General features: G+C 49.3%; 2 protein-coding genes and 2 non-coding genes across 8 annotated transcripts; 3 read left to right on the top strand and 1 right to left on the bottom strand.

The window, feature by feature from the left end:
• The first annotated feature begins 2,945 nt into the window (after positions 1-2,945).
• Positions 2,946-7,328, top strand: RACK1 (receptor for activated C kinase 1). The gene is made up of 8 exons (XM_045827272.1): positions 2,946-3,164; positions 4,128-4,299; positions 4,791-4,938; positions 5,091-5,186; positions 5,587-5,697; positions 6,122-6,262; positions 6,744-6,854; positions 7,211-7,328. The coding sequence occupies exons 1-8, from the start codon at positions 3,056-3,058 to the stop codon at positions 7,274-7,276; spliced, it is 954 nt and encodes a 317-aa protein (XP_045683228.1). The 5' UTR covers positions 2,946-3,055; the 3' UTR covers positions 7,277-7,328.
• Positions 3,413-3,480, top strand: LOC123813312. The gene has a single exon (XR_006784738.1). It is a non-coding gene; the product is annotated as a small nucleolar RNA SNORD95 (small nucleolar RNA).
• On the top strand, positions 4,556-4,634 carry LOC123813305. Its single transcript, XR_006784731.1, has one exon. It is a non-coding gene; the product is annotated as a small nucleolar RNA SNORD96 family (small nucleolar RNA).
• Positions 7,329-8,678: 1,350 nt separating the features above from the next.
• Positions 8,679-18,512, bottom strand: TRIM41 (tripartite motif containing 41). Of its 5 annotated transcripts, none has more exons than XM_045827626.1 (7): positions 17,383-18,512; positions 16,534-16,590; positions 13,545-13,640; positions 11,568-11,831; positions 11,008-11,030; positions 10,680-10,807; positions 8,679-10,256 (listed from the first exon to the last, which is right to left on the bottom strand). In XM_045827626.1, exons 1-7 carry the CDS (start codon positions 18,190-18,192, stop codon positions 9,652-9,654), a joined length of 1,983 nt encoding a protein of 660 aa, XP_045683582.1. In that variant the 5' UTR covers positions 18,193-18,512; the 3' UTR covers positions 8,679-9,651. The 5 variants fall into 5 exon arrangements, 4 of the variants coding, with proteins under 4 accessions (XP_045683582.1, XP_045683591.1, XP_045683600.1 ...); XM_045827635.1 differs by having other exon boundaries at positions 11,568-11,798; positions 17,383-18,511; XR_006784397.1 differs by lacking the exon at positions 10,680-10,807 and adding an exon at positions 10,563-10,633 and having other exon boundaries at positions 10,117-10,256.
• Positions 18,513-20,424: the final 1,912 nt, after the last annotated feature.

The following is a 20,424-nucleotide window of genomic DNA, read 5'->3' as shown; positions in this document are numbered from 1 at the left end:
GTGTGGAATGGAGGTGGTACCCATGGAGACATGGGAGAGAGGGCAGCCCAGGGGCTCCAACAAGAAGTAAATGAGACCCCGATGAATTCTGCACTAGGAGTGGTGGGGCTCAGCCCAGCCTAGAACGGTTCTGCCTTTATGGGTGTTTGGGGTTGGGGGGAGCTCTGAAGACAGTCTGAATCTTCCCCAAAGGCCAGGTGGGGCCTCCAGCAAGCTTCCACCTCCAAGGGGCTAGAGAAAAGTTTACACTCTGGATGAGAAAAGAACTGAAGGCCATGCCTGGGCAGGTCGTAGGCTTGTTGGAGGCACAGCTGGATTCTCAGACACATGAGGGACATCATCCTGCAGGAAGAAGCTGAGCTCTCTTTGCTGATGAAGATTAGATCCACCAATTCCTGGTTAGGAGGAGTGAGGAGTCCAGGTGGGCCCTTGAACTGGGCCAGGTGGGAGCCGGTATGCCTAGTGGGGAGCCATGTGGTGCCTGAGGGAAGCAGGTGTGGGTGGGGCTCAACTCCATCCAGATCTGAGTGGGAAAGGATGCTTTAGCCCTGTCCCTGCTCCTAGCTACACTCAAAGTGGTCCTCAAGGTTGAGGAAATACCTCCCTTGGCTCAGGATCATCCTGCAGTGGCACTGTAGCCTACTGGCATCCCCTCTGAGGTGAGAGGTCAGGCAGTGGTTGGAGGAAAATTCCAAAGTGTAAAGCCCAAATCCTACAGGCTCTGGTTCTTCAGAAAGTCCACTGTATTCCATTTCTCCCCCTCCTCCATTGGCATCACCAGCTTGGATTTGGTGGACTCTAGGGCAAAGGCACCTACTGTGGTCACAGTCCAGCTCTCCAGATCAGGGGAGACACAGGGAGGTAGGGGGCTACCCTGCGGACTGCCACTTCTGAAAAAGGGCCTGACAGTGCAGAAAGGTCCCATCCTTGAGCATGCATTTAGTAACCTGGGAGGCTCATTTTAAACCTGGGCTCCTGGCCCTACCTCAGGGATACCAATTCCACAGGGATGCCCTGGTCAAAGTTCAAGAACCAAATAAGGTTTCTCAAGGGGGAAAACATAATGTGACTTCAGCTTTGATGTCTTTGGGGAGTGGAGATAGGAGGTGGAGGGGCAAGTGCTCTGGAGGGCAGAGGGGAAATTCTCTGCTGTGTACAGACTAAGCACATCCACAAACCCGGATACATGGAGTTGCTGGTCTGACCAGAGTCATGGGCAGCAGATGATATTTGGGTGGGTGAAAGCAGGGACTAGACCACAGGAGAAACAAAGCACGTGGGTTGGGGGGCAGTGCAGTGTTACAAAAGTGAAAGGGCAGTCAGTTGGGGGTGCAGATGGCTACCTAGGTGAGTCATCAAGCTGTGGAGAAGCACAGTCAGAACAGAGCCCTGAGGAAGGCAGGGGCGACTGCAAGACACCAGGAGAGCAGGTGCTCTCAAGGGAGAGATATCTGCACACCTGAGCAACCATAGCCCACAGCAGCTCTACCATTTCCCCTCACCTAACTTCTTTCCTTCCCAAAAGGCCATCCAGCACTCACTGCCAAAGGCCCTTCCCCAAGTCTGCGATGCCCCTTCACCTCCATCTCATTTTCTCCCTCAGCATCTCTAACATTCCAGCTTTCCCACCGACACATTTCCTCCCATATACCTTCCCTCCAACTGGGAAATTATTCCCTCCCTGTATCCACAGGAGTCCGTCTCTTGTCTTTGCTCCAATCAGCCCCAACATTCCTTCCCCCAGCCCCATCTAACTCCAAAAACCAGGCCCACTGCCCCAAGACCTAAAACAGAGCCTGGTCCCGAAGAGGTGCTCCTTGAGTGACTTGTGCGCATTTAATCTGCCAAGCATTGTTGTGGGTGCCATAATTTCCAATCTCACTTCACAGATTTGAAACTACAGATAACGCATGTTACAAAAAGAAAGGTAAATGCTTATGTGTAATTCTCCCTGAATTCTGCTTAGAAACGGCCGCCGTCATCCTGATGTGTGCCCCGCCCTTAATTGAGTGGAGTGCGGCCAGCACAGTCTCTCATCAGGGGTTTGCAAGACCCATTCACACGCCAAGCGGTTCAAAGGGAGGCCGGCAGGCAGCCAGGTAATCACATTGGACTGCTGACCTGTCCGGGGGCATGTCCTTCCGGGCCTTTCTGCCAGGTGTTTAGGCCTGGGGGCGGCTTTCGACCCGAGTTCCCACAGGTCAGGGGCCTTTCAATTTCTGCAACGGCTCTCCGCTCTCTAGCGGTGGCGGGAGCGGGTGGCAGTCCCCAGCCCACAGACCGCTTTCTGGTTCAGCCCGCGTTCCGGCTCCGTAACCAATTCTCGCCTTGGTCCGGCGTTGACTACGTACTTCTGGACTAAGAGTGCCGCAGCCCAAACCACCAGAACATAAACCTCTTCAGGGAAGAGCCGCTCCCCGCGCCTGGAAATAGTTTAGGGTTTACCAGTTCTCCTGAGACAGTTCATATTAAAAAATGTCCTGAGACAGTGTGGGGAGGGCTGGGATGGAGAGGAAGTGGTAGTGTGTGTGTGGGGGGGGGGGGGGAATGGAGACAGCTGTACTTGAACAATAAAAAAATGTAAAAAAATAAAAACGTGATACCTTATTTTTCCGTAGTGTCCACCATTAGCCTCTGAGCCACCAAGCTGATAGGGCGGGGCTATGCGGTCCTCAGGATTACTTACCTGGCACATTCCCTCTTCCGCTGCTTAGACCTCACGTCCCAGTGAACGTTCGAGGAGGCTTTTAAAACAGGGTAGTGTTGGTTTCACAATGTATTTGCACGCCCTACAAAATTATGCTGTGTTGTGAGGGAACTATGAGGTCTTGTCATTTCACCTCGTCCAATGCACTACATGGCACCGCCATCTTGGGCAGAATTGAATCATGGGGGCCACCATTTTACAAGGGAGGGCGGGTATTTCCGGTTCCGGCGGAGGCTCGCTCTCTCTTTTCTTCGGCAGGGCCGCGGCGCGAGCGGCCGTGCTGCACTTCTCTCTGAGGGATCCACGTCCATCGTCGTCGCTGCGGCGACATCCGCACCTACCACCGCCATGACTGAACAGATGACCCTTCGTGGCACCCTTAAGGGCCACAATGGCTGGGTGACCCAGATTGCTACTACACCCCAGTTCCCGGACATGATACTGTCCGCCTCTCGAGGTACGGGCTGAGATACGGGTCAGGATTGGCGAACAAGGGGGTTGCACGCGTGTTGGTGTCTAGGAAAACTCTGGGTATAAGTTGGATATGTAATCTTTGCCTAGGCCTCAGCTGGGATGCACACATCGAGACGTAGGCCAGATCAGCCAGTGGCTGCCAGGAGGGTTGCAGGGTTGGGGGGCCTTTTTATTTCTTGCTCAGCTCACTGCAGGTATGTTAAAGTTTGCCCAGGAGCCTACGGGTCGGGTGAGGCGGTGATGACACCAACATGCCATCTGAGTGCCCGTGCTGAGAACCAGAGGCTGTTTCTGAGTTGCTACCCGGCCCTGTGCTCAATGGGAAGTGGGTGGACTCCAAGGGGACCGAACGTAACTAGACTCCTGGCTGGCCGCAGCCTGCCCTTTCTGTGTTCGGTTTTCCTTCTTATCTCTGTACCTGACTACCTTGGGAAGCTTCATGTTCCTTCCGGAGGTTGCGCCCATACAATTAAAGATGGTATGAGGCTGGGCTCGTGCCTGGCGCTAATCGGAAAGCTGGTGTGAAACACGTTTTAGTGAAAGCATCCATGCTGTAGTGTGTAAAGCGACCTAATTCCAGCACTTTTGGCAGCCCTCAACTAGGTTTCCCACATCCAAGCTGCTGGGTTTTGCATTAGAGGTCAGATAAGACTAAATAGATGTTGAATTGGTCTGTGTCTCAGAAAAGGGCATCCTCAATCTATGGTAAAGTTCTGCGCACCTGAGGTAAATTCTCAACTTACCGTTTAGTTTCTCTTCTGAATAGTTACTTGGCCTTGGCTGTTAAAGCTCTTACAGTCTGCAGTTTCCCTCCCTCCCTGAGTGTCCTTGTTTGTTACATTCTAGACCCACCAACGACCTTGAGGCATCCTCGATTATCCAGTAGGCGAGCAAATGGCCTGTGGGCTTCCTCACTGGGTTTTATTTCTGTTTTACTTACCCTTAGACAAGACCATTATCATGTGGAAGCTGACAAGGGATGAGACCAACTATGGCATTCCACAGCGTGCTCTTCGAGGTCACTCACATTTTGTTAGTGACGTGGTCATCTCCTCAGATGGCCAGTTTGCCCTCTCTGGCTCCTGGGATGGAACCCTTCGCCTCTGGGATCTTACAACGCAAGTAGCTGCTCATTTAGCTCTGGGGTATTGGGGGAAAGCTGAGCAGAAATGAGGGAGATGCACTCAAGAGAGCACCTAGAGAGGGTCGTTGGTTGCTTGGCCTCCCTCCTCTTTGCTTTCAGTTAGTCGTGCAGAAGTGCTGATGAGGGATCTGGCTGAGCAGTTTTGCCAGATACTGCCATTGGGAGTAGGCAGGAGTTTGAACAGCTTCTATCTTGGTAGCTCAGTCTTTGGATAGTCAAGCATAATGGAAGATCCTGGTGATGATAGGTGACATTGTCGGCCAATCCCCATGCGGGAATGAGGACATGTCCTGCAATTCTGAAAGGATCCTCTGGCATATTCTCAGCCTGCTGTGATTAGAGCCACGTCCAGGGTTGTGTGAGTAAGTGTGACTTTGCTGGGGCAGGAATAAGGCCAAGGAAACAGTCTAACTGGAAGAATGCTTGCAAAGTCTTTCTAGACAGTGACCAAGTCCTTCCTCTCAGGGGCACCACCACACGCCGATTTGTAGGCCATACCAAGGATGTGCTGAGTGTGGCCTTCTCCTCTGACAACCGGCAGATTGTCTCTGGCTCCCGAGATAAAACCATCAAGCTGTGGAATACTCTGGGTGTATGCAAATACACTGTGCAGGTAAAGTGAAGACACACGCAAAGGTTCTCTCTCACCCTTGTGTAGTGACTTCGGGCCTCACTGATCTTGAAGATTGTCATTATAACCAAGGGGTGGCAGTCTAGAGGTTGATGGGATAAGATGGTTTTCCCTAATTTCCTTTTCATCTGTAGGATGAGAGCCACTCAGAGTGGGTGTCTTGTGTCCGTTTCTCACCCAACAGCAGTAATCCCATCATCGTGTCCTGTGGCTGGGACAAGCTGGTCAAGGTGAGCTTAGAGCCAGGGCCTTCACTCTCTGGGATGTTTTCCCACTGTCTCCCTCCCATGCGTTCATAGGCTCCAACTTTGAAAGTTTTGTTCCTCGTTTTACGTGTTTCTTCTTGCTAGTTGGTCTAAAGCAGCTAATTGATGAGCCTGAGTTCCTTTTAAAGCAATAGAGCAGTTGTTACCTGTTTAAATCTTAATTGTCTATAAGTGGCCAAGACAAATTCTTTAGCTCTTTTGATTACTGCTGGATTTTTTGTTTAATTGACTGTGCTATCCAGAAATGCTTTTAAACAGGGTTTTAAAACCCTTTCTGTTTGACTTGAGCCCTTCTGGCTCTGGCAGATCCAGAGCCAGTTTCTTTACTCCTACTCCCCACCGCCCACCTTCCCCACCAATTTAGGTATGGAACCTGGCAAACTGCAAGCTGAAGACCAATCACATTGGCCACACTGGGTACCTGAACACTGTGACTGTCTCTCCAGATGGATCCCTCTGTGCTTCTGGAGGCAAGGTACTCAGGAGCTAGGAGTCTCCTACTCAATGGGGATGGGGTCTTAGAAAGAATATTTAAGATAATGAGATAGCAATTCAAAAACAAACATTTCTAAAGATGACTTTCTGGAAATGACAGATGAGGTATACTGTTTAAAGGAAGAAGACTGTCTTCTGTAAAGCTGGTTTCTTAAAACTATTGAGATCAGGATCTTGTTTTCCAAACTGATCATAGTGATTCAGAAGTCATGGGCTTTTGGTAGGATTGGTTAGGAGGTGTGTTAAAGGTGTACAGGGGTAAGTATTGGTACTTGAGTCATTAGTTTTGGGGAAGTTCAGGGTACAGGGGCACAGATAGTTAAGGATTAAGATAATCTTTAGGCAGCTGGAATTGCCATCTGGAAGAGGTCACATTGTCCTGACTAACTTTTCCTCTCTCTCAGGATGGGCAGGCCATGCTGTGGGACCTCAACGAAGGCAAGCACCTTTATACACTTGACGGTGGGGACATCATCAATGCCCTGTGCTTCAGCCCTAATCGCTACTGGCTCTGTGCTGCCACTGGCCCTAGCATCAAGATCTGGGTAAGTATGGGCTGCAGTTGAGCCCAGGTACCTAGCTGTATTCTGTAAGCCCTGACAACATTGTGGTTTTCCTGAACAACTCCTGTCAGGGTGTTGGTGGAGACTCAGGAAAAGCTAGTTAAAATTTCCTGGGTTTGGGATTTACAATGATTAGGAGCTCTTTGTCTCCAAAAAACGATGACCAATTATAATAGCTTATTCAGCCTCAGCACAATTGACATTTTGGTCTGAATAATTTATGGGCCAGGGGACAGTCCTGTGCATTTTAGGATGTTTAGCAGCATCCCTGGTCTTTACTGCTCACTAGATGCCTAGCAAACTCCTTCCCATAGTGACAAACCCAAAATGCTTCTAGGCATTGCCAAATATGGTGGGGGGAGGGGGGTGCCAAAAAATCCTCTTGAGGTCACTGAGGGGTTTTTGGAGGAGGAGGGAGGGTTAGTGTCAATGGCATTAAAGTGCTAAGAGTTTCCTTACCCAGGACTTGGAGGGCAAAATCATTGTAGATGAATTGAAGCAAGAAGTTATCAGTACCAGCAGCAAGGCAGAACCACCCCAGTGCACCTCTTTGGCCTGGTCGGCTGATGGCCAGGTAAGTGGGTGTGTCTCGTCTGCCTGTCCTGACCAGCATCTCTGATGTAAAATGACATTGGGGTAATGCGGGGGAGGGGGGGGCTATTTAGCTGTGCCAGTGAATGTAGAGTGTGTATACCTGCTTTAGAGGGCAAATTATGGTCTAGAGGGCAGTGATTACTTGTGTCTTCAGTTAACTTTGACAAGTTTACAAGCATGTAAATCCTTATATACCAGGTATTGCTTCCTCTAGGAGCAATCACCCATGATCAGGTAAAAAGAATAGTGGGGATCTTAAAGGCCATCTTTGCCGCACTGGTGGGAACTGCAGAGTTCCACGGCTCTGGCTTAACCACCATCATTTCTCCTTTGCAGACTCTCTTTGCCGGCTATACAGACAACCTGGTGCGAGTGTGGCAGGTGACCATCGGCACCCGCTAGAAATACCTGGCAGAGCTTTAAAAATAAAAAAACCCTGGTTTTCTGACTTGTAGAAAATGTCTTTCTCTGGTTAGGAAAAAAAGACTACTTCCTATGCTATGCTGCTTACAGGTTCAGGTACTAGCAGACTGGATGCCTGGACCAAGTAAACAAGGTTTTGGGGGTGGCGGGGGTGTCAGTCTCGTTAGGTTCCCTCATCAGTGTCCTGTTTCAGGTACAGAGTCTCAGGGCCTCCCTTAAGCTTGGAGAGAGTGTTTCATGAAACGGACTGATTATTCACACTGTTTGCAATCATTTTAAAATTAGCAGAGCCCTCACTGGTGTGGTTCAGTGGATTGAGCACCCACCTGTGAATCAAAGGGTCACTGGTTTGATGCCTGGTCTAGGGCCCACATTTGGGTTACGGGCCATGTCCCCACTTGGGGGTGCGTGAGAGACAACCACACATTGATGTTTCTCTCCCTCTTCTTTCCTTCCCCTCTCTCTAAAAATAGATCTTTAAAAAAAATAAAATTAGAGTCCTCAGGTACAACTCTCTTTACACCTAAGAAATTGAACAAAGGTGCATTTTGTTATTCCTCCAAAAAGACTAATGCAACTTAATGGAACTCAACAGGTTAAGGGTAGCATATAGCCTACATCAAATTTGGACGTCTTACTAAAATGGAGTTTTTTAGTTAAGGCAGGGCAATGCACCAGAATTGTTGCTTAATCATACCATTTCACTCTTGTAATTGGAGATTAAAATGTATAGAACCCTGGTTTGTGTGCCTTGGTTGGTTGGTGTCATTAAGTAACCAAAAGGTGGGTTTGATTCCTGGCCCAGGTATATAGGGGAAGCAGCTCATCAATGTTGAGCTGCTTTGTTGTTTGTTTTTCTCCCTTCTAGAAGCAATGAGAAATAACGTCCTCAGGATTTTTAAAGCATTTGTGGAGTGATACAGTTGTATTCACAATCAGAGCTGGGTAAATGATAGCATGTTGAAGTAGCCTGTACCAACCTATTTCCTCCTTGACTAATGGTAACAAGGCATCTCTGGCTTTAGGTCCAAATAATTCACTTCAAAAACTTTGGAAATGTGTTCTAGGTTCTGGGCCTGAAAGCCACAGGTGTGGGGATTCTTGGGGAAACCATTGTCCCAAAGCCTCAGAGCAGCAGGAGTCAAGAGAATGAAGTCAAATACAATATGAAGAGTGCCCATCAATTTGGATGTACAAATGGGAAGGGTAGGATTTATACCCCAGTCTCTTGAGACTAGGATCTCATGCCTAACAGCACTAATGAGATGTGACAGATGTAATAACCACCTCAATTTAGTGGAGGGCTGGCTTACTATGGAAATGAAATGGCTTCTAGGTTCTATCTTTAGATTCTGTTCATCTAAAGGAACAGACCACAAAAGCAGCAAATAAAACTTTTTATTTCCACAACACAACCCAACTTCCCTTTTCCCCAGGAACATAAATTGACCTGGGCCATCAAAGCACAGGACAAAAGCTGGTAAGTGACAAGGCAAAGGGTTACTAGAAAAATAGATTATACCCAAGGCTCTCCTCATAGGGATCCAAACCCTGGTCCCCAGGCTCCCCATCAGGGCTCATCAAATGGAACTGAAGACATGAAGATGATGGAGAATGACAAAAGGAACTACTGAACAAAGGGGAAAGGAGCCTGGCAGTGAAAAGGGTAGTGTGAGCTTTGCTCCTACATTAAGTGCTGGAAAAAATGGGGAGAAAATAATTTATTGGGAGATGTAGTTTCAATCATGTCGACCATTCCAGATCTCTCATTGAAGCTAAATTCTGGCCAGTCTATGGAGGTAGAAATCGGGGATGGAAGAAAATTTAGAATCCCTCCTTCCCCCAGAGAGTAGATGGTTCTTTATTATCCAGCTCTACCCTTAGTCCAATCTGCCTCCCCCCAGAAAGCTACCAAATCCCTTAGCTAAAACTTGGATCAGAAAATGTAATTGGGACAGGGGTAGTCATGAGTCTTGCCCAAATCCTCCAGCCTGGGAACTGACAGGAAGGTTGAAAAGCAGGGGTGGAGAAAGGGAAGTTAATGAAATTAAATATCCCCTCCCCTACTCAAATTCAGGCCCTGGGCATAGAGGGAGGGAAGACCAAGCAGCTGTTATCAGGGACCCATGCAGACCTGTTGGACAGATAGTAGGTGAGAGGAGGCCGAGCTGGAGGCCAGAAGGGTTCGTTAGGCTCCTAGAGGGAGAAGAGCAGGGTCCTGGGGTCAAGGAAGAGTAGGAAGCAATGCAGTAAGAGTTTTGGGAGCCTTTGAGCCCCCAAACTTACGGGCCACCCTCCACCACCACCCGCCCCACCAGTGCTGACCAGAGGGGCCCCTGCGGGTGGCAGGCTGATCAAGGGCACAGCTTGATGCGGGTACCCTTGGAGAGCACCCGGAAGAAAGGGAAGACACGCTCGCCCAGGAAGGCAGCTGAGAAGGTATGCACATGGGCCAGAGTCTCGGCATTGTAGAAGCCCAGGCGCCCAGCCTCGTAGTCCAGGTACACGCCAAAGCGCCGTGGCTTCTCACTTGGGCTCAGCAGTGTCTGCTCCGTTGAGCTCTGTGCCTGGTAACGTTTGCCATTGGTGCCCACACACCACACTTCCCGCTGGAGCAGGGGCTGCTGGGGTAGGTGGAGCCGGCGGCGGCGATGGTGATGGCGTGAGGAAGAGCTGGCATCTCCGATGCCCATGGAGGAACCCCCAGAACCCACCTTCTCCTTATGGTGGGTTGATTCACGGGCAGCACCCACCGCCCAACCCCGCCGCCCACCCACCTCTACCTCCCAGTAGTGCCGGCCAGAGCGGAAGCCCTGGGCCCCCAGTACGCAGCAGTCAGCTGAAAAGCGCTTGGAATGGTCAGCAACCTCCTGCCGCCGCTCTGCCAGGCGGACACCCCGGCGGTCAGGAGACAGCATCAGGGCCGGGTGAGCCGTGTCAGGGTCCAGCGTCAGGTCCACTTGGGAGGGAGGACAAATACGCCAGGGATCGGCCCACTGTTCCCCATGATCAGCCAATGCCAAGGTTCGGCCTCTTCTAATGCCCTCCCCCACCCTTCACCTCCCCGACCCCCAGCTACCCTCAGTTCCCCACCATTCCTAGAGGCCAGGCTCAGGTTCCTAAGGGTTCCACCTCTTTCCCCACTCTTGATTCCAGAACACTGGACAGGTCTTCCCTCTGGCCCTGGCTCTTCTTGCCAGCCCTCAACCCCAATACCTACCTGGGCTAGGACAGAAGTCTTGGCTTGTAGCCCCGGGTGGCCTACCTGCTGCCTGCTCCATCTCTGCCCCCATTCTTCCCCTGGGGCCCATCTTCCCTCAGAACCCAATCTCAGGTCTGTGAAGGGAAAGGCAAAGGAAGGTCGTCCAGGTGACCTCCCTACCTCGAGCAGCCTGACAGAACATCCGGCTCATTTTCCTCACGATGGCGTCTGTCAGGAAGTCATGGCTATGGGGTTGACACGGGTCAGGGGACCAGATCTCTGGGGGCTGCAGCTGTACCTCTTCACACCTGGAGGAAGGGGACCAGGCAGGGGGTGGGACCATGATATTCCCAGAGGGAAGAACAGAAGCTGAGGAGGAGGAGAGAAGGATACAGGAGACAGAAATTCGGGTCCTGGGGAAGGAAGGAGAGGGGCAGGACAGCCAAAAGAGGTGGGGATGGGGAACCACAGGCCACTGGGTCACAAAGGATAAAGGGTGGGAACACACCTATTGAAAGTCTCCTTGATGTCCTGGGAATAACAAACACAAAGAAGGAGAGGGAGAAAGAGACAAAGAGAGAGTCAGCTGGGCAGGGATGGGTCCTTTCTCCCACTCTGATTCCAGCCAGAGAAAGACTGAACTTAAACAGGGAGTGAGAAAAAGCACCTCAGGACTCTCAGTAAACATGCATCCATCTCAGTCATCCCTCTGCCTCAGCACACCTAACTCATCTCATCTTGCATGAGCCCAGAAATAGAATTTTCAACCCCAGTAAAATAATTTTCACAATATGACTTGGTCATCTTTTTCAGGATGTCACCATCAAAAAGTCTTTCCTCGATTCTCATTTGAGACCCTCCTTCTACAACTGAATCTTCTTTATTTTTATTAGGTATGATCACATACACACCACATTCAACAATAACGCTTATCTTTTGCCACAGGTGATATCCCTGTACGTTCCTCCCAATGAGAAAACGAAGCCATAGACAGGTGTTTGGAAAGCAATGCCTGACAAAGCAAACACAGGGTGCTCGGGAGCAGACAGGGTAGGGGGCACTGCTCACCTGGAGCAGCCGCAGGCCCCCCTGCTGGCTCCGCTCTTGGGCCTCGGCCAGCAAGCAGCTCAGTTGGGCCGCCTGCTCTGCCAGACGGTTGGCCACTGCTCCTGCACGCCCCAGCTGAGCTTCATGCATCTCTCGAAGGCGTCGCTCCAGCCCTGCCTGCTCTTCAGCAAGAAACCTTGTCAGCCGCCCAAACTCTGAGGCCACAGCTGCCAGCTCTGACTTCATCTGGCTCTGGGATGATGCAAAGGGGATGGTAGATACCACCTCAACACACAGAAACATAAACCCCCAGTTTTGCAACTGCTGCCTCTCAATCCAAGACAAAGGAGCCCTACATCCCAAATGGAAAGAGATACCTCTCCCCTTCCCCACCTCCCGGCCTTATCAGGCTTCACTCCCCCAACCCCAGCACACTGGTCCAAAACTCACCCACCTCTGCCTGCAATACTCATCTCTACCTTGACTACCTAACTTGACTTACTCTTCGGGTCTCAGCTTAAATAATCCCTGAGAGAAGCTTTCCCTCCCCTCCAGATCTAAATCAGGACCACTCCCATAAATATCACAATGTCTCCTCATGGCATATCTCTCAATTTCAAATGTTAAGTTTACACTGGAGTACCCTGTAATATTCTTCCCCTCCTCCCAACTGCACTGAAAGCTCCGTTTGCCACAAGATCCTTGGACCTTGTCACTGTGCCCATAATGGAATTGGTGCTTGGTAAGAATTTCTTGGAATGAATAAACAAAAATTCAGGAATCAAGATATGAAGTTAGGGTCCTGACTATCACACTAGTGACCTTGGGAAAGTCACCCACCCCATCAGGATTTGGCAAACGTTTTCTGTAAAGGGACAGATAATATCTCATGCTTTAAGGGCCAAGAGGCAAAATTAAGAATATTATTAGGTAGGTACTTCTATTATAATAAGAAAAAATATCTGTCTATGACTATCCCATTTGCCTGGATTGGGCAATCCCAAATGGTGGGCACACTTTTTGTCCATATATCATCAGCTGGTGACATTCTTGGGACAAAGAGTGACAGGCCAGAGTGGGGAGGGAAGTCCTGACTGGCCAAGTGGGCGAAGGAAAAAGTCAGTTTCTCCCTCTGTCCCAGTGACACACAGATCCTTACACTTTCTCTGCACACCAGGGACCCCAAGTCTCAATTTGGGCAGCTGGTTAGAGGCAAGATGACTCCCCAGCTCCCAGACCCAGATGCCACCATTCAGTGCCAGGCAGCTGCCAGCAGCAGAAGGCCCTGAAGTGTAGGTGGCCACAAGCACAGGCCCTGGGAAGTGCTAAGGCCCAGCCACTGGCCAGGGGGGAGGCACAGAAGAGGCGGAGAAAGAGATCTGATAGGAGAGATGCCCTCCACTTGGTTTCTGAAGCTCAGTACCAGGTCATTCCAGTGCCTGGTGGCCTTACAAAAACAGATAGGAGATGAGGGGTGGGAAATGAGGAAAAAATATATTAAAAAAAACTCCTTGGGGAGGTGAGCAATAGTGAAAAAAAGCTGAGAAACACTGGACTAGAAGATACTATGTCTCTACAATTCTAACATTCACTAATTCCTCCCCTCCATTAGGTACCCTGGCCTCTCTCATGCTCTGGGCTGCTCTGCCTACCACCTGCCATCTACCCTGGGATCTGGGGCTTCTCTGATGGTTGCTATATGGCTTTTGCCTTGCCCCCTTCTGCTCTCTGCTATCCAGCATGGTGGGGACAGAGTGGTGGGACATTGGCTCTGGGGTGAGGTGGCCTAACCTCTCTAAGCTAGGCCTCTCATCCCCATTTTAGGACCTGGGGATGCTTATCTTTCCTCAGGACCCTGGGAGGGTATCTGTCTACCTCTCTTCCAGGCCTCAGCTGCCTCTCTTCAGTACATCTAGTCACCATTTGTGAGAGTGGGCAGCCCATCTTCCCTGCCCTGACCACAGAGCCAGTCAGCCCCTGTCAAGGACATCCACCCACCTTCAGCTCTGTCACCCGCCTCTCTTCCTTGGCTTTCATCTTCTGCACAGCCTCCAGCTGCTTCCTTAGAGGTTCCACATGCCCCTGCAGTTTGGCCTAAGGAACAGTAAAAGGAAAGCTAAAGGCCTGGGCTGGGAGAGGAACCTGCTCTCAGAACCACCTCGGCCCTCCTCCCTACAGGGGTTGGGTCTCAAAGCCTGACTCCCATCACAGTTATCAGATGAGCATCCCATTGCCTTCCTTCTCTGCATATGATAACAAAGGCTCCAACCCTCCATCTGCACTCATGTCCACAGCCCCGGACATGTTCTCTAAAGGAAGGATCCTGATGACTAGAGTGCCTCACACTCAGAGGTGGAGTGGGCCTGGCTTGAGCACCTCACCACAAAGTCCTTTCGCATAAATGTTGCTGCCTATGGTCTCTTCCCCCTGATAAACAATCTTCCTCATAACTTCCATCTCTAAGCACTTTTCTGATGATTTTCATGTGATAAAAATCCATCAATCCTTTCCCACCACTTACAAAATATGAGGCTCTCACTGCCCCTACATTTCTAGCCTTCCCTCCTTTACCTACCCCTTCTACAGACTCAGTTTTGGCCACATAAAACTGCTTGTCTTTTCCTAAGTTTAACTCCACACCTTTATCCATGCTGTTCCCTCTGCCTGGGAATGCCCTTCTCCACTTGGCCCAAGGCATTCTTCCTTTAAAACCCAGCTACCTGACTATGACCCTCATCCTCCCTGCCCCCAGCTTCCTCTGGGATCCCAGGGAACATGAACACAAGTTTTACAATAGTTCCCAGGCACTGTAATCATTACAAATGAGCCTGCCTTCCCCAAGACACATAGGGGTTCCTGGGGGCAAGGTTGCTACTTCCTCTCCCACTCAATCATTTGCTAAATGAAAAAACAAAATCCCTTTCCTATTTTTTTTTTTAATATTTTTAGACACAAGGGAAGGGAGGGAGAAAGAGAGGGAGAGAAACATCAAAGTGTGATTGCCTCTCACATGCATGCCCCCCACCAGGAACCTGGCCTGCAATCCAGGCATGTGCCTTGACTGGGAATGGAACTGGTGACCCTTTGGTTCACAGGCTGGTGCTGAATCCACTGAGCCACACCAGCCAGGGCATATGCCCCTAAAGTTTTAACCTTCACATGAAAATATACACTTAAGCTCTGTGTTCCAAACATTTATAGCAGTCTTTTTTTTTTTAAAAGGGCTATTAGAGGCACCAGAATGGGTGAAACAAGCCTAAACAATTTGTTAGTTCATTTTTTTGTCTTCTACTTCTGTTTATTTCTCCTTTTCCTGAAGGGGTAACACAAGGCAGAAGAGCTCAAGCCTAGACTCCAATGTGATCCTAAATGCAGCCAGGTGACCTGAAACAAGCCATGATTCATTTCATCATCTGAAAATAAGAATTGGGAGTAATATAATCTACCACTTGCATAATATGCTTTGCACAACACCTGGTATATAGCCACAGATCAGTGAATGTTATCTAGTATTCTCTACTTAGGCCTTAGGCTACCAATGAGAGTCTGACAGTGACCTCTGAACTAAAAAAGTTACTGACCCAGGGTACAAAAGGCAGTTGTTGCACAGGTAAGTGGTTGTAGAAAAAAAAATTACTGTAATAATAAAATTACAATCAATTTCTAACATGAAAATAGCATAAACTACACAAAATTTTGCCTTTTGATATTACTTTCTACTCTTCTCCAGTAGTGTTAATATTTTCAATTCTATTAATACAGAATTTATGATGCTTAAATTTTCCATTTAATATTTTCCCTAAATTGTTGACAAAAACTCATAAGCAGAAATCCAAATAGAGTACTATTTAAGAGAAATCTTCAAGGACCTTTACCTTTTTTGGAGTTTTATTTATACATCATTTGTGTATTTCCTATTCAATAAAGAAATATTTCTTTAAAACAACACAATGCCAAGCTAGTTTAGCATATGTATCTGAGTGGAATTAACTACTTGCCTGTAAAACACCCTATAAGTTAGAAGGCAATCATTCAAATTAGTTCTATATAATTAAACTTAATGCATTGACATTTGCTGATCAGTTAACACCAGATTATTCATTGCAGAGCCTGACTGGATTGGCATTCAATAGACATGGTTAACACAAATCAAAATCCAGTTTCAGAAGCAGTTTGGAAGTCCTGCCAGGGGAATGTGAAGGAGAAAGGGGTGGAATGCCTATGGATATTCCACACTGAGACCCAGTGAACAAAGTGACTACACATTGTTTGATGGGTATAGTTAACTAGGAACTGAGGGGGAAAGGGAAAGACAAAAGGGGCTCACAACCTCCCCTAATAATGTGGGGTCTAAAAGGCAGGTGATACTGCCAATGCAGTGAGTCCCATGCTACGCTGGGCTGTCTAAAGATGCTTTCCTCGTCACTGATTCAGAATCTCGAGTGGTAAGGCTCACTTATTTTTGAAGACCTCCACTAATAATCTGGCTAACCAGCCAGGTTTGACAATCACTACGTGAAAGGAATAGTTACCCTCTCATGAGAGGGTGTAGGTTTGTCTTAGCTATACCACAACTCTAGATACATTACTCTAAAATTGGGGAAATTCTATTATCTACATGGGGTTACTGCAGGAATCAGGTGGTGTGAAAACACAAGGCAAAAAACAAAAAAGCCTGTGCCAATCACAGAGATGCTATCTTCTCCCCATCCCTGTCCCATTGCTTCACACACATCCAGGCCTTCGCTAAGCAGTGTATTTGTGCTGGCTGTCTCGCAGCCAACTCTCCTTTACCTATGTCTAAAAAGAGTCAGGATCAGAAGTAGGGGGCAAGATATTAACAAAAATAGAATCAGACTCCCAGATGAAGTCGTATGTCAGAAAAGTCAAACAAACAGACATCCAAATAGCGGTGACCTTGTTAACAGCATAGACCAGGGGTGGCAGAGAGGGTAGGGGGTAGGTCATAACCAAGTCCATCACTTACTAGTAGCTGTGTGGCCCTGTGTATATTACTTAAATCTCTCTGAATCTGTTTCCCGATCTGTAAAATGGGAATAGAAACCATATCAAACTCACAAGGTTGTTCTGAGTTTTAAATGAGACAGTCCATGAAAATTGCTTAATACAGTGCCTGGGGTACGTAGTATACATTCAATAAATATTAACTTTTAGTCCCGGAGATAATAAAATTCAAAGACATTCAGAGATTTGACCCCAAGTAATTAAGTGTATAGCCAGGACTACTAACTTAAAAGTCTCTCCCTTTTTTCTGGAGAATACCCAGGAAAGGTAAGAAGTTCTGGCCAGTACATCAGAATGCCGCAGATCCAGCAAAAGTCCTGGGGGAGAATCAAGCCATATCATGCGGTGGGTGGGGAACCCACTAAAAAGCAAGTGCAGAGCATCTGAGTCAGACACTAGGAGTCATTTGTATGCACCTGATCCTCAGAGCCCTTTCCTGTTCTTTGAGGACCCAAGTTCTTGCCATCTCTAGGGGTCTCTGTCAAGAATAGACTTAAGACCACCCAAAGGAAAATGAGGCTAGTGGTAAAGGCCTAGGGGTCTCTCACCTGCACTCCTACTCTTAGGGACAGTGAAAGTGGGAAACACCGTTGGCTTTCCCCCAGGAGACATTGCCCAGTCACCAGCTTTGCCCAATTTCCTTTGAGGAAGCCAGTCTTCTCTGATCTTCACTGTGTCTATGTACAGGATCCTTCTCTCTCTAACCCTTGGTGCCAGTCAGCTCACCAGTACATGAGGTTTTTTGGGGAGTAGACATTTCCTTTTCCCACCTCCACTTCCCTTCTTCCCCCACTAAACTCCCATCTCTCACCTTGTACTCCTGCACCACCTCCTCCAATGGCACCACGCTGTGCTGTTTGTGGCTCCTGGATTCTCGACAGACCACACAGATGGCCTCTTCGTCCACCTCACAGAAGAGCTTCAGAGCTTCTTGGTGCTTGGGACAAATGCCCTGCTCATTTGCACGGCTCCCCCGACCTGGTGCTGGATGCATCTGCCGTATCACCTGGACCATGTTGGCTAGCTGCAGGTTGGGGCGGAAGCTCCGCCTGGGAAAGCTCTTTCGGCACTGGGGGCAGGTGAAGCACCTCCGAGGGGCTGGAGGCGGGGGCAGTGACGTGACAGGGTCTAGCTCCTCTTCCTCATCCTCCTCCAGCACTTCTTCCTCCTCCTCGTCCTCCCCCCTCAGGTCCTCCTCCATGTCCCCCAAGTAGTAGTCCAGGTCTTCTTCCTCATCCTCCTCCTCCCACACATAGTCCATGTTGTCCCAGTTGGACCCACCCATGCCACCGGTCCAGAACACACCTTCCTCTTCCTCCTCGACCTCTTCCTCCAAGTCGCCCTCATAGTCTTCATCCCTCATGGGAGTGTCCCAGCCCCCACCGGCCCCCACAGCCTCCACTTCCTCCTCTTCGCCGTCCTCCTCCTCCTCCTCCTCCCGGTCTAACTCGTCCCTGTCCTCCTCATCCTCCCCTCCCCACAACTGGGTTACACACACTCGGCAGAAGTTGTGCCCGCAGCCGATGGACACGGGGTCCGTGAAGTAATCGAGGCAGATGGCGCACACCGCCTCCTCCTGAAGGGTCTGCACGGGGTTGGGTGCCATGGCAACGGCAGCCATCTTAGTGTCCACTCAGCCAGGGTAGATGGTTCGGGGGGGGGGGCAGGGGGTGGGGGTCTTTCCTCTCAGACGCCCTGACGACCCGGCCCCACCCCCAGCCCTGCTTCTCCACACCTCGCCTCCAGCGCAGCTAGAGAAATATCCTCCCGACAACCCACCCCTTAACAGTGTCCTACTCCCAGACGACAATTGTGTCTCTGCGAGGGGAGAGGACACAGCTGAGCGCTACCGCCAAGTCCCTCAGGTGGCCCTGAGTGCAAATCTGCCCCAACGCTCCCTGGGCCTCCTCATAACCCCCCCTCCCCTCATCACTTCCTGGCTCCGCCCCCTCACTTCCGGCCTCCCTCTCAACACTTCCGGTGCCTGCAAGACACCCAACCTCGAGTTCCTTCCTCGGTCCCGCAACGCTCCTTTCTTCCCGCCCCGGGCCTCGGACAACAGGAAGCGACGAGGGGACGCTCTAGCTTTCACTTGGGTAGAGGGAGGGAGAGCTTGAACGGTAGAGGCCCACATCTCTGTGGTGCGGGGGAGCGAGAAACAGACAAAACAGAAGGACAGACTACGCCCCTTCCCGCCAAGGGGGATAAACTTCGGGAAACAGTAGAAGCCTTTGCGGTCGTCCACTGTCGGTGCTATGACCGCACTGGGCCGGCACTATCCTACCACCGGACATAGATCTGCAGTGAGAACCCCACAGCTGATGCCGGAAGCGGAGGGGCGGGTCTCGGTGAGCGCCCTAAAGTATTTCCGGTCCTTCTAGGCAGAGGACTTGGTTGTTTGAGGACTTGGAGCTTCCCTCGGTGACCATCAGGGCCCGGGGCCTGAAGAAATGCGGTGACTGGGGACCAGAGACCCTTCCCCTCCCCTGTACTATAGCTGGCATCTTCACACCTATTTTAAAAACTGCTGTCTGGTCACTGTCATTTTAGAAAAACTTTCTTAGCCACACGTAAGCAAAGGGATAGTGGCAAGACATTACATGCACTGTCACATAGTGGAACACTCCAGCTGTAAAAAGGAATCCTCTTCAAGATGTATTAAGTGCAAAAAGCAAGGTACCTGACAGTGTGTAGAATGCACTGCCATCTGTAAAAAGGAAGAGGGGATGTTAAATGTATTTGATATTTTTATAGTCCTGTGGTTACTTATATAAAATAAGAGTTTCTGTTATCCTCAATAAATTGTGGAATTAGAGTTAATGTCATGCACAGCGATAGAATGTTGCTTAGCACATAGTGAAATAATATCATTTAGCTACCTCTTAACTATCATCGATGTTGCTTGTCTCTGGAAGAATAACTAGTAGCAGAGGTTCTCTGGGAGTGCCGAGGGTCCAAGATAGGAAAGATACCTTTTCGTATATATCATTCTGTATCTCCTGAGTTTCGAACCAAATAAATGGATTACCTTAAAGACAACACACACACACACACAAACCTTTTATCTCTAAATGCCATTGATTCAGTCATCCATTCATCACTTTCTCAGCTGTGCACTGCTTGTGCTCCGAGGCCAAAATAACCTCGAGGTCTGTTTTCATGGGGTCGCAGTCTCAGAAGAAGAGCTCATAATGGATTTGTGGTATTGATTTTACTTGAGAGAATCCTATCCAAGATGTAGAACTGTATTAGTCAAGGTGTAATTATGAGCATCTAGGTCATAGGTGGCAAACACAAGGCCTGCGGGCCAAATATGACCCTCTACCTTGTTTTATCTAGCCCAGCACCTTGTTTCCACCCAGCAGCAGCACTGAGCTCCTTGCTCCTAGTTAAGGAGTAGTTACATTCATACAGTCCTAAAATTACATTCAGCCCTTTGAAGGCAACTGCCAGGCTGATGTGGCCCCTGGTGAAAATGAGTTTTACACCCCTGGTCTATGTCAAATAGATTATTTGTGCGAGAGAAATAGTACCAGATGCTTTTTTAAATTGTGTCCTTTAATTTTTTAAAAAGACTGCAGAGAAAGATACAGGACCGTAAGTCTTGTACAGAATCCCCAGTGAGTGCTGGTGGTGTGTGATGTCAGGGCAGGGCACTCATAATTTTACCCCCGCCTAGGGGGAAACTCCAGGTGAACCTGTGCTTCTGAAGAGGATGGTGCCAAAACTACAAATCCTCGTGGATGGGCTATATTAGGCCATTCCAGGAGCTGCAAGCCCTGTTGTGGCTCAGAAGTGTGACCGCAAGACCCCTGGCTCAGAGTTTACCTGAGCCAGGGATGGAAGTTGGACT

The sequence above is a fragment of the Phyllostomus hastatus genome, unplaced genomic scaffold (assembly GCF_019186645.2).
Source record: "Phyllostomus hastatus isolate PE091 unplaced genomic scaffold, TTU_PhHast_1.1 phas_contig_150, whole genome shotgun sequence".
Lineage (NCBI taxonomy): Eukaryota > Metazoa > Chordata > Mammalia > Chiroptera > Phyllostomidae > Phyllostomus > Phyllostomus hastatus.
This window is presented reverse-complemented; position numbering and strand designations above follow the sequence as displayed.

What these genes read in the sequence shown, in the direction of transcription:
- RACK1 (XM_045827272.1), top strand. Translation starts at nt 3,056, where the DNA reads ATGACTGAACAGATGACCCTTCGTGGCACCCTTAAGGGCCACAATGGC. An exon ending in GCTGGGACAAGCTGGTCAAG is followed by an intron (nt 5,187 to 5,586) that starts GTGAGCTTAGAG and finishes CCACCAATTTAG; the next exon opens with GTATGGAACCTGGCAAACTG. An exon ending in TCTGTGCTTCTGGAGGCAAG is followed by an intron (nt 5,698 to 6,121) that starts GTACTCAGGAGC and finishes CCTCTCTCTCAG; the next exon opens with GATGGGCAGGCCATGCTGTG.
- TRIM41 (XM_045827626.1), bottom strand. Translation starts at nt 18,192, where the DNA reads ATGGCTGCCGTTGCCATGGCACCCAACCCCGTGCAGACCCTTCAGGAG. An exon ending in ATCAAGGAGACTTTCAATAG is followed by an intron (nt 10,808 to 11,007) that starts GTGTGTTCCCAC and finishes CCCTTCCTCCAG; the next exon opens with GTGTGAAGAGGTACAGCTGC. An exon ending in GTTCTGTCAGGCTGCTCGAG is followed by an intron (nt 10,257 to 10,679) that starts GTAGGGAGGTCA and finishes CTCCCTCCCAAG; the next exon opens with TGGACCTGACGCTGGACCCT.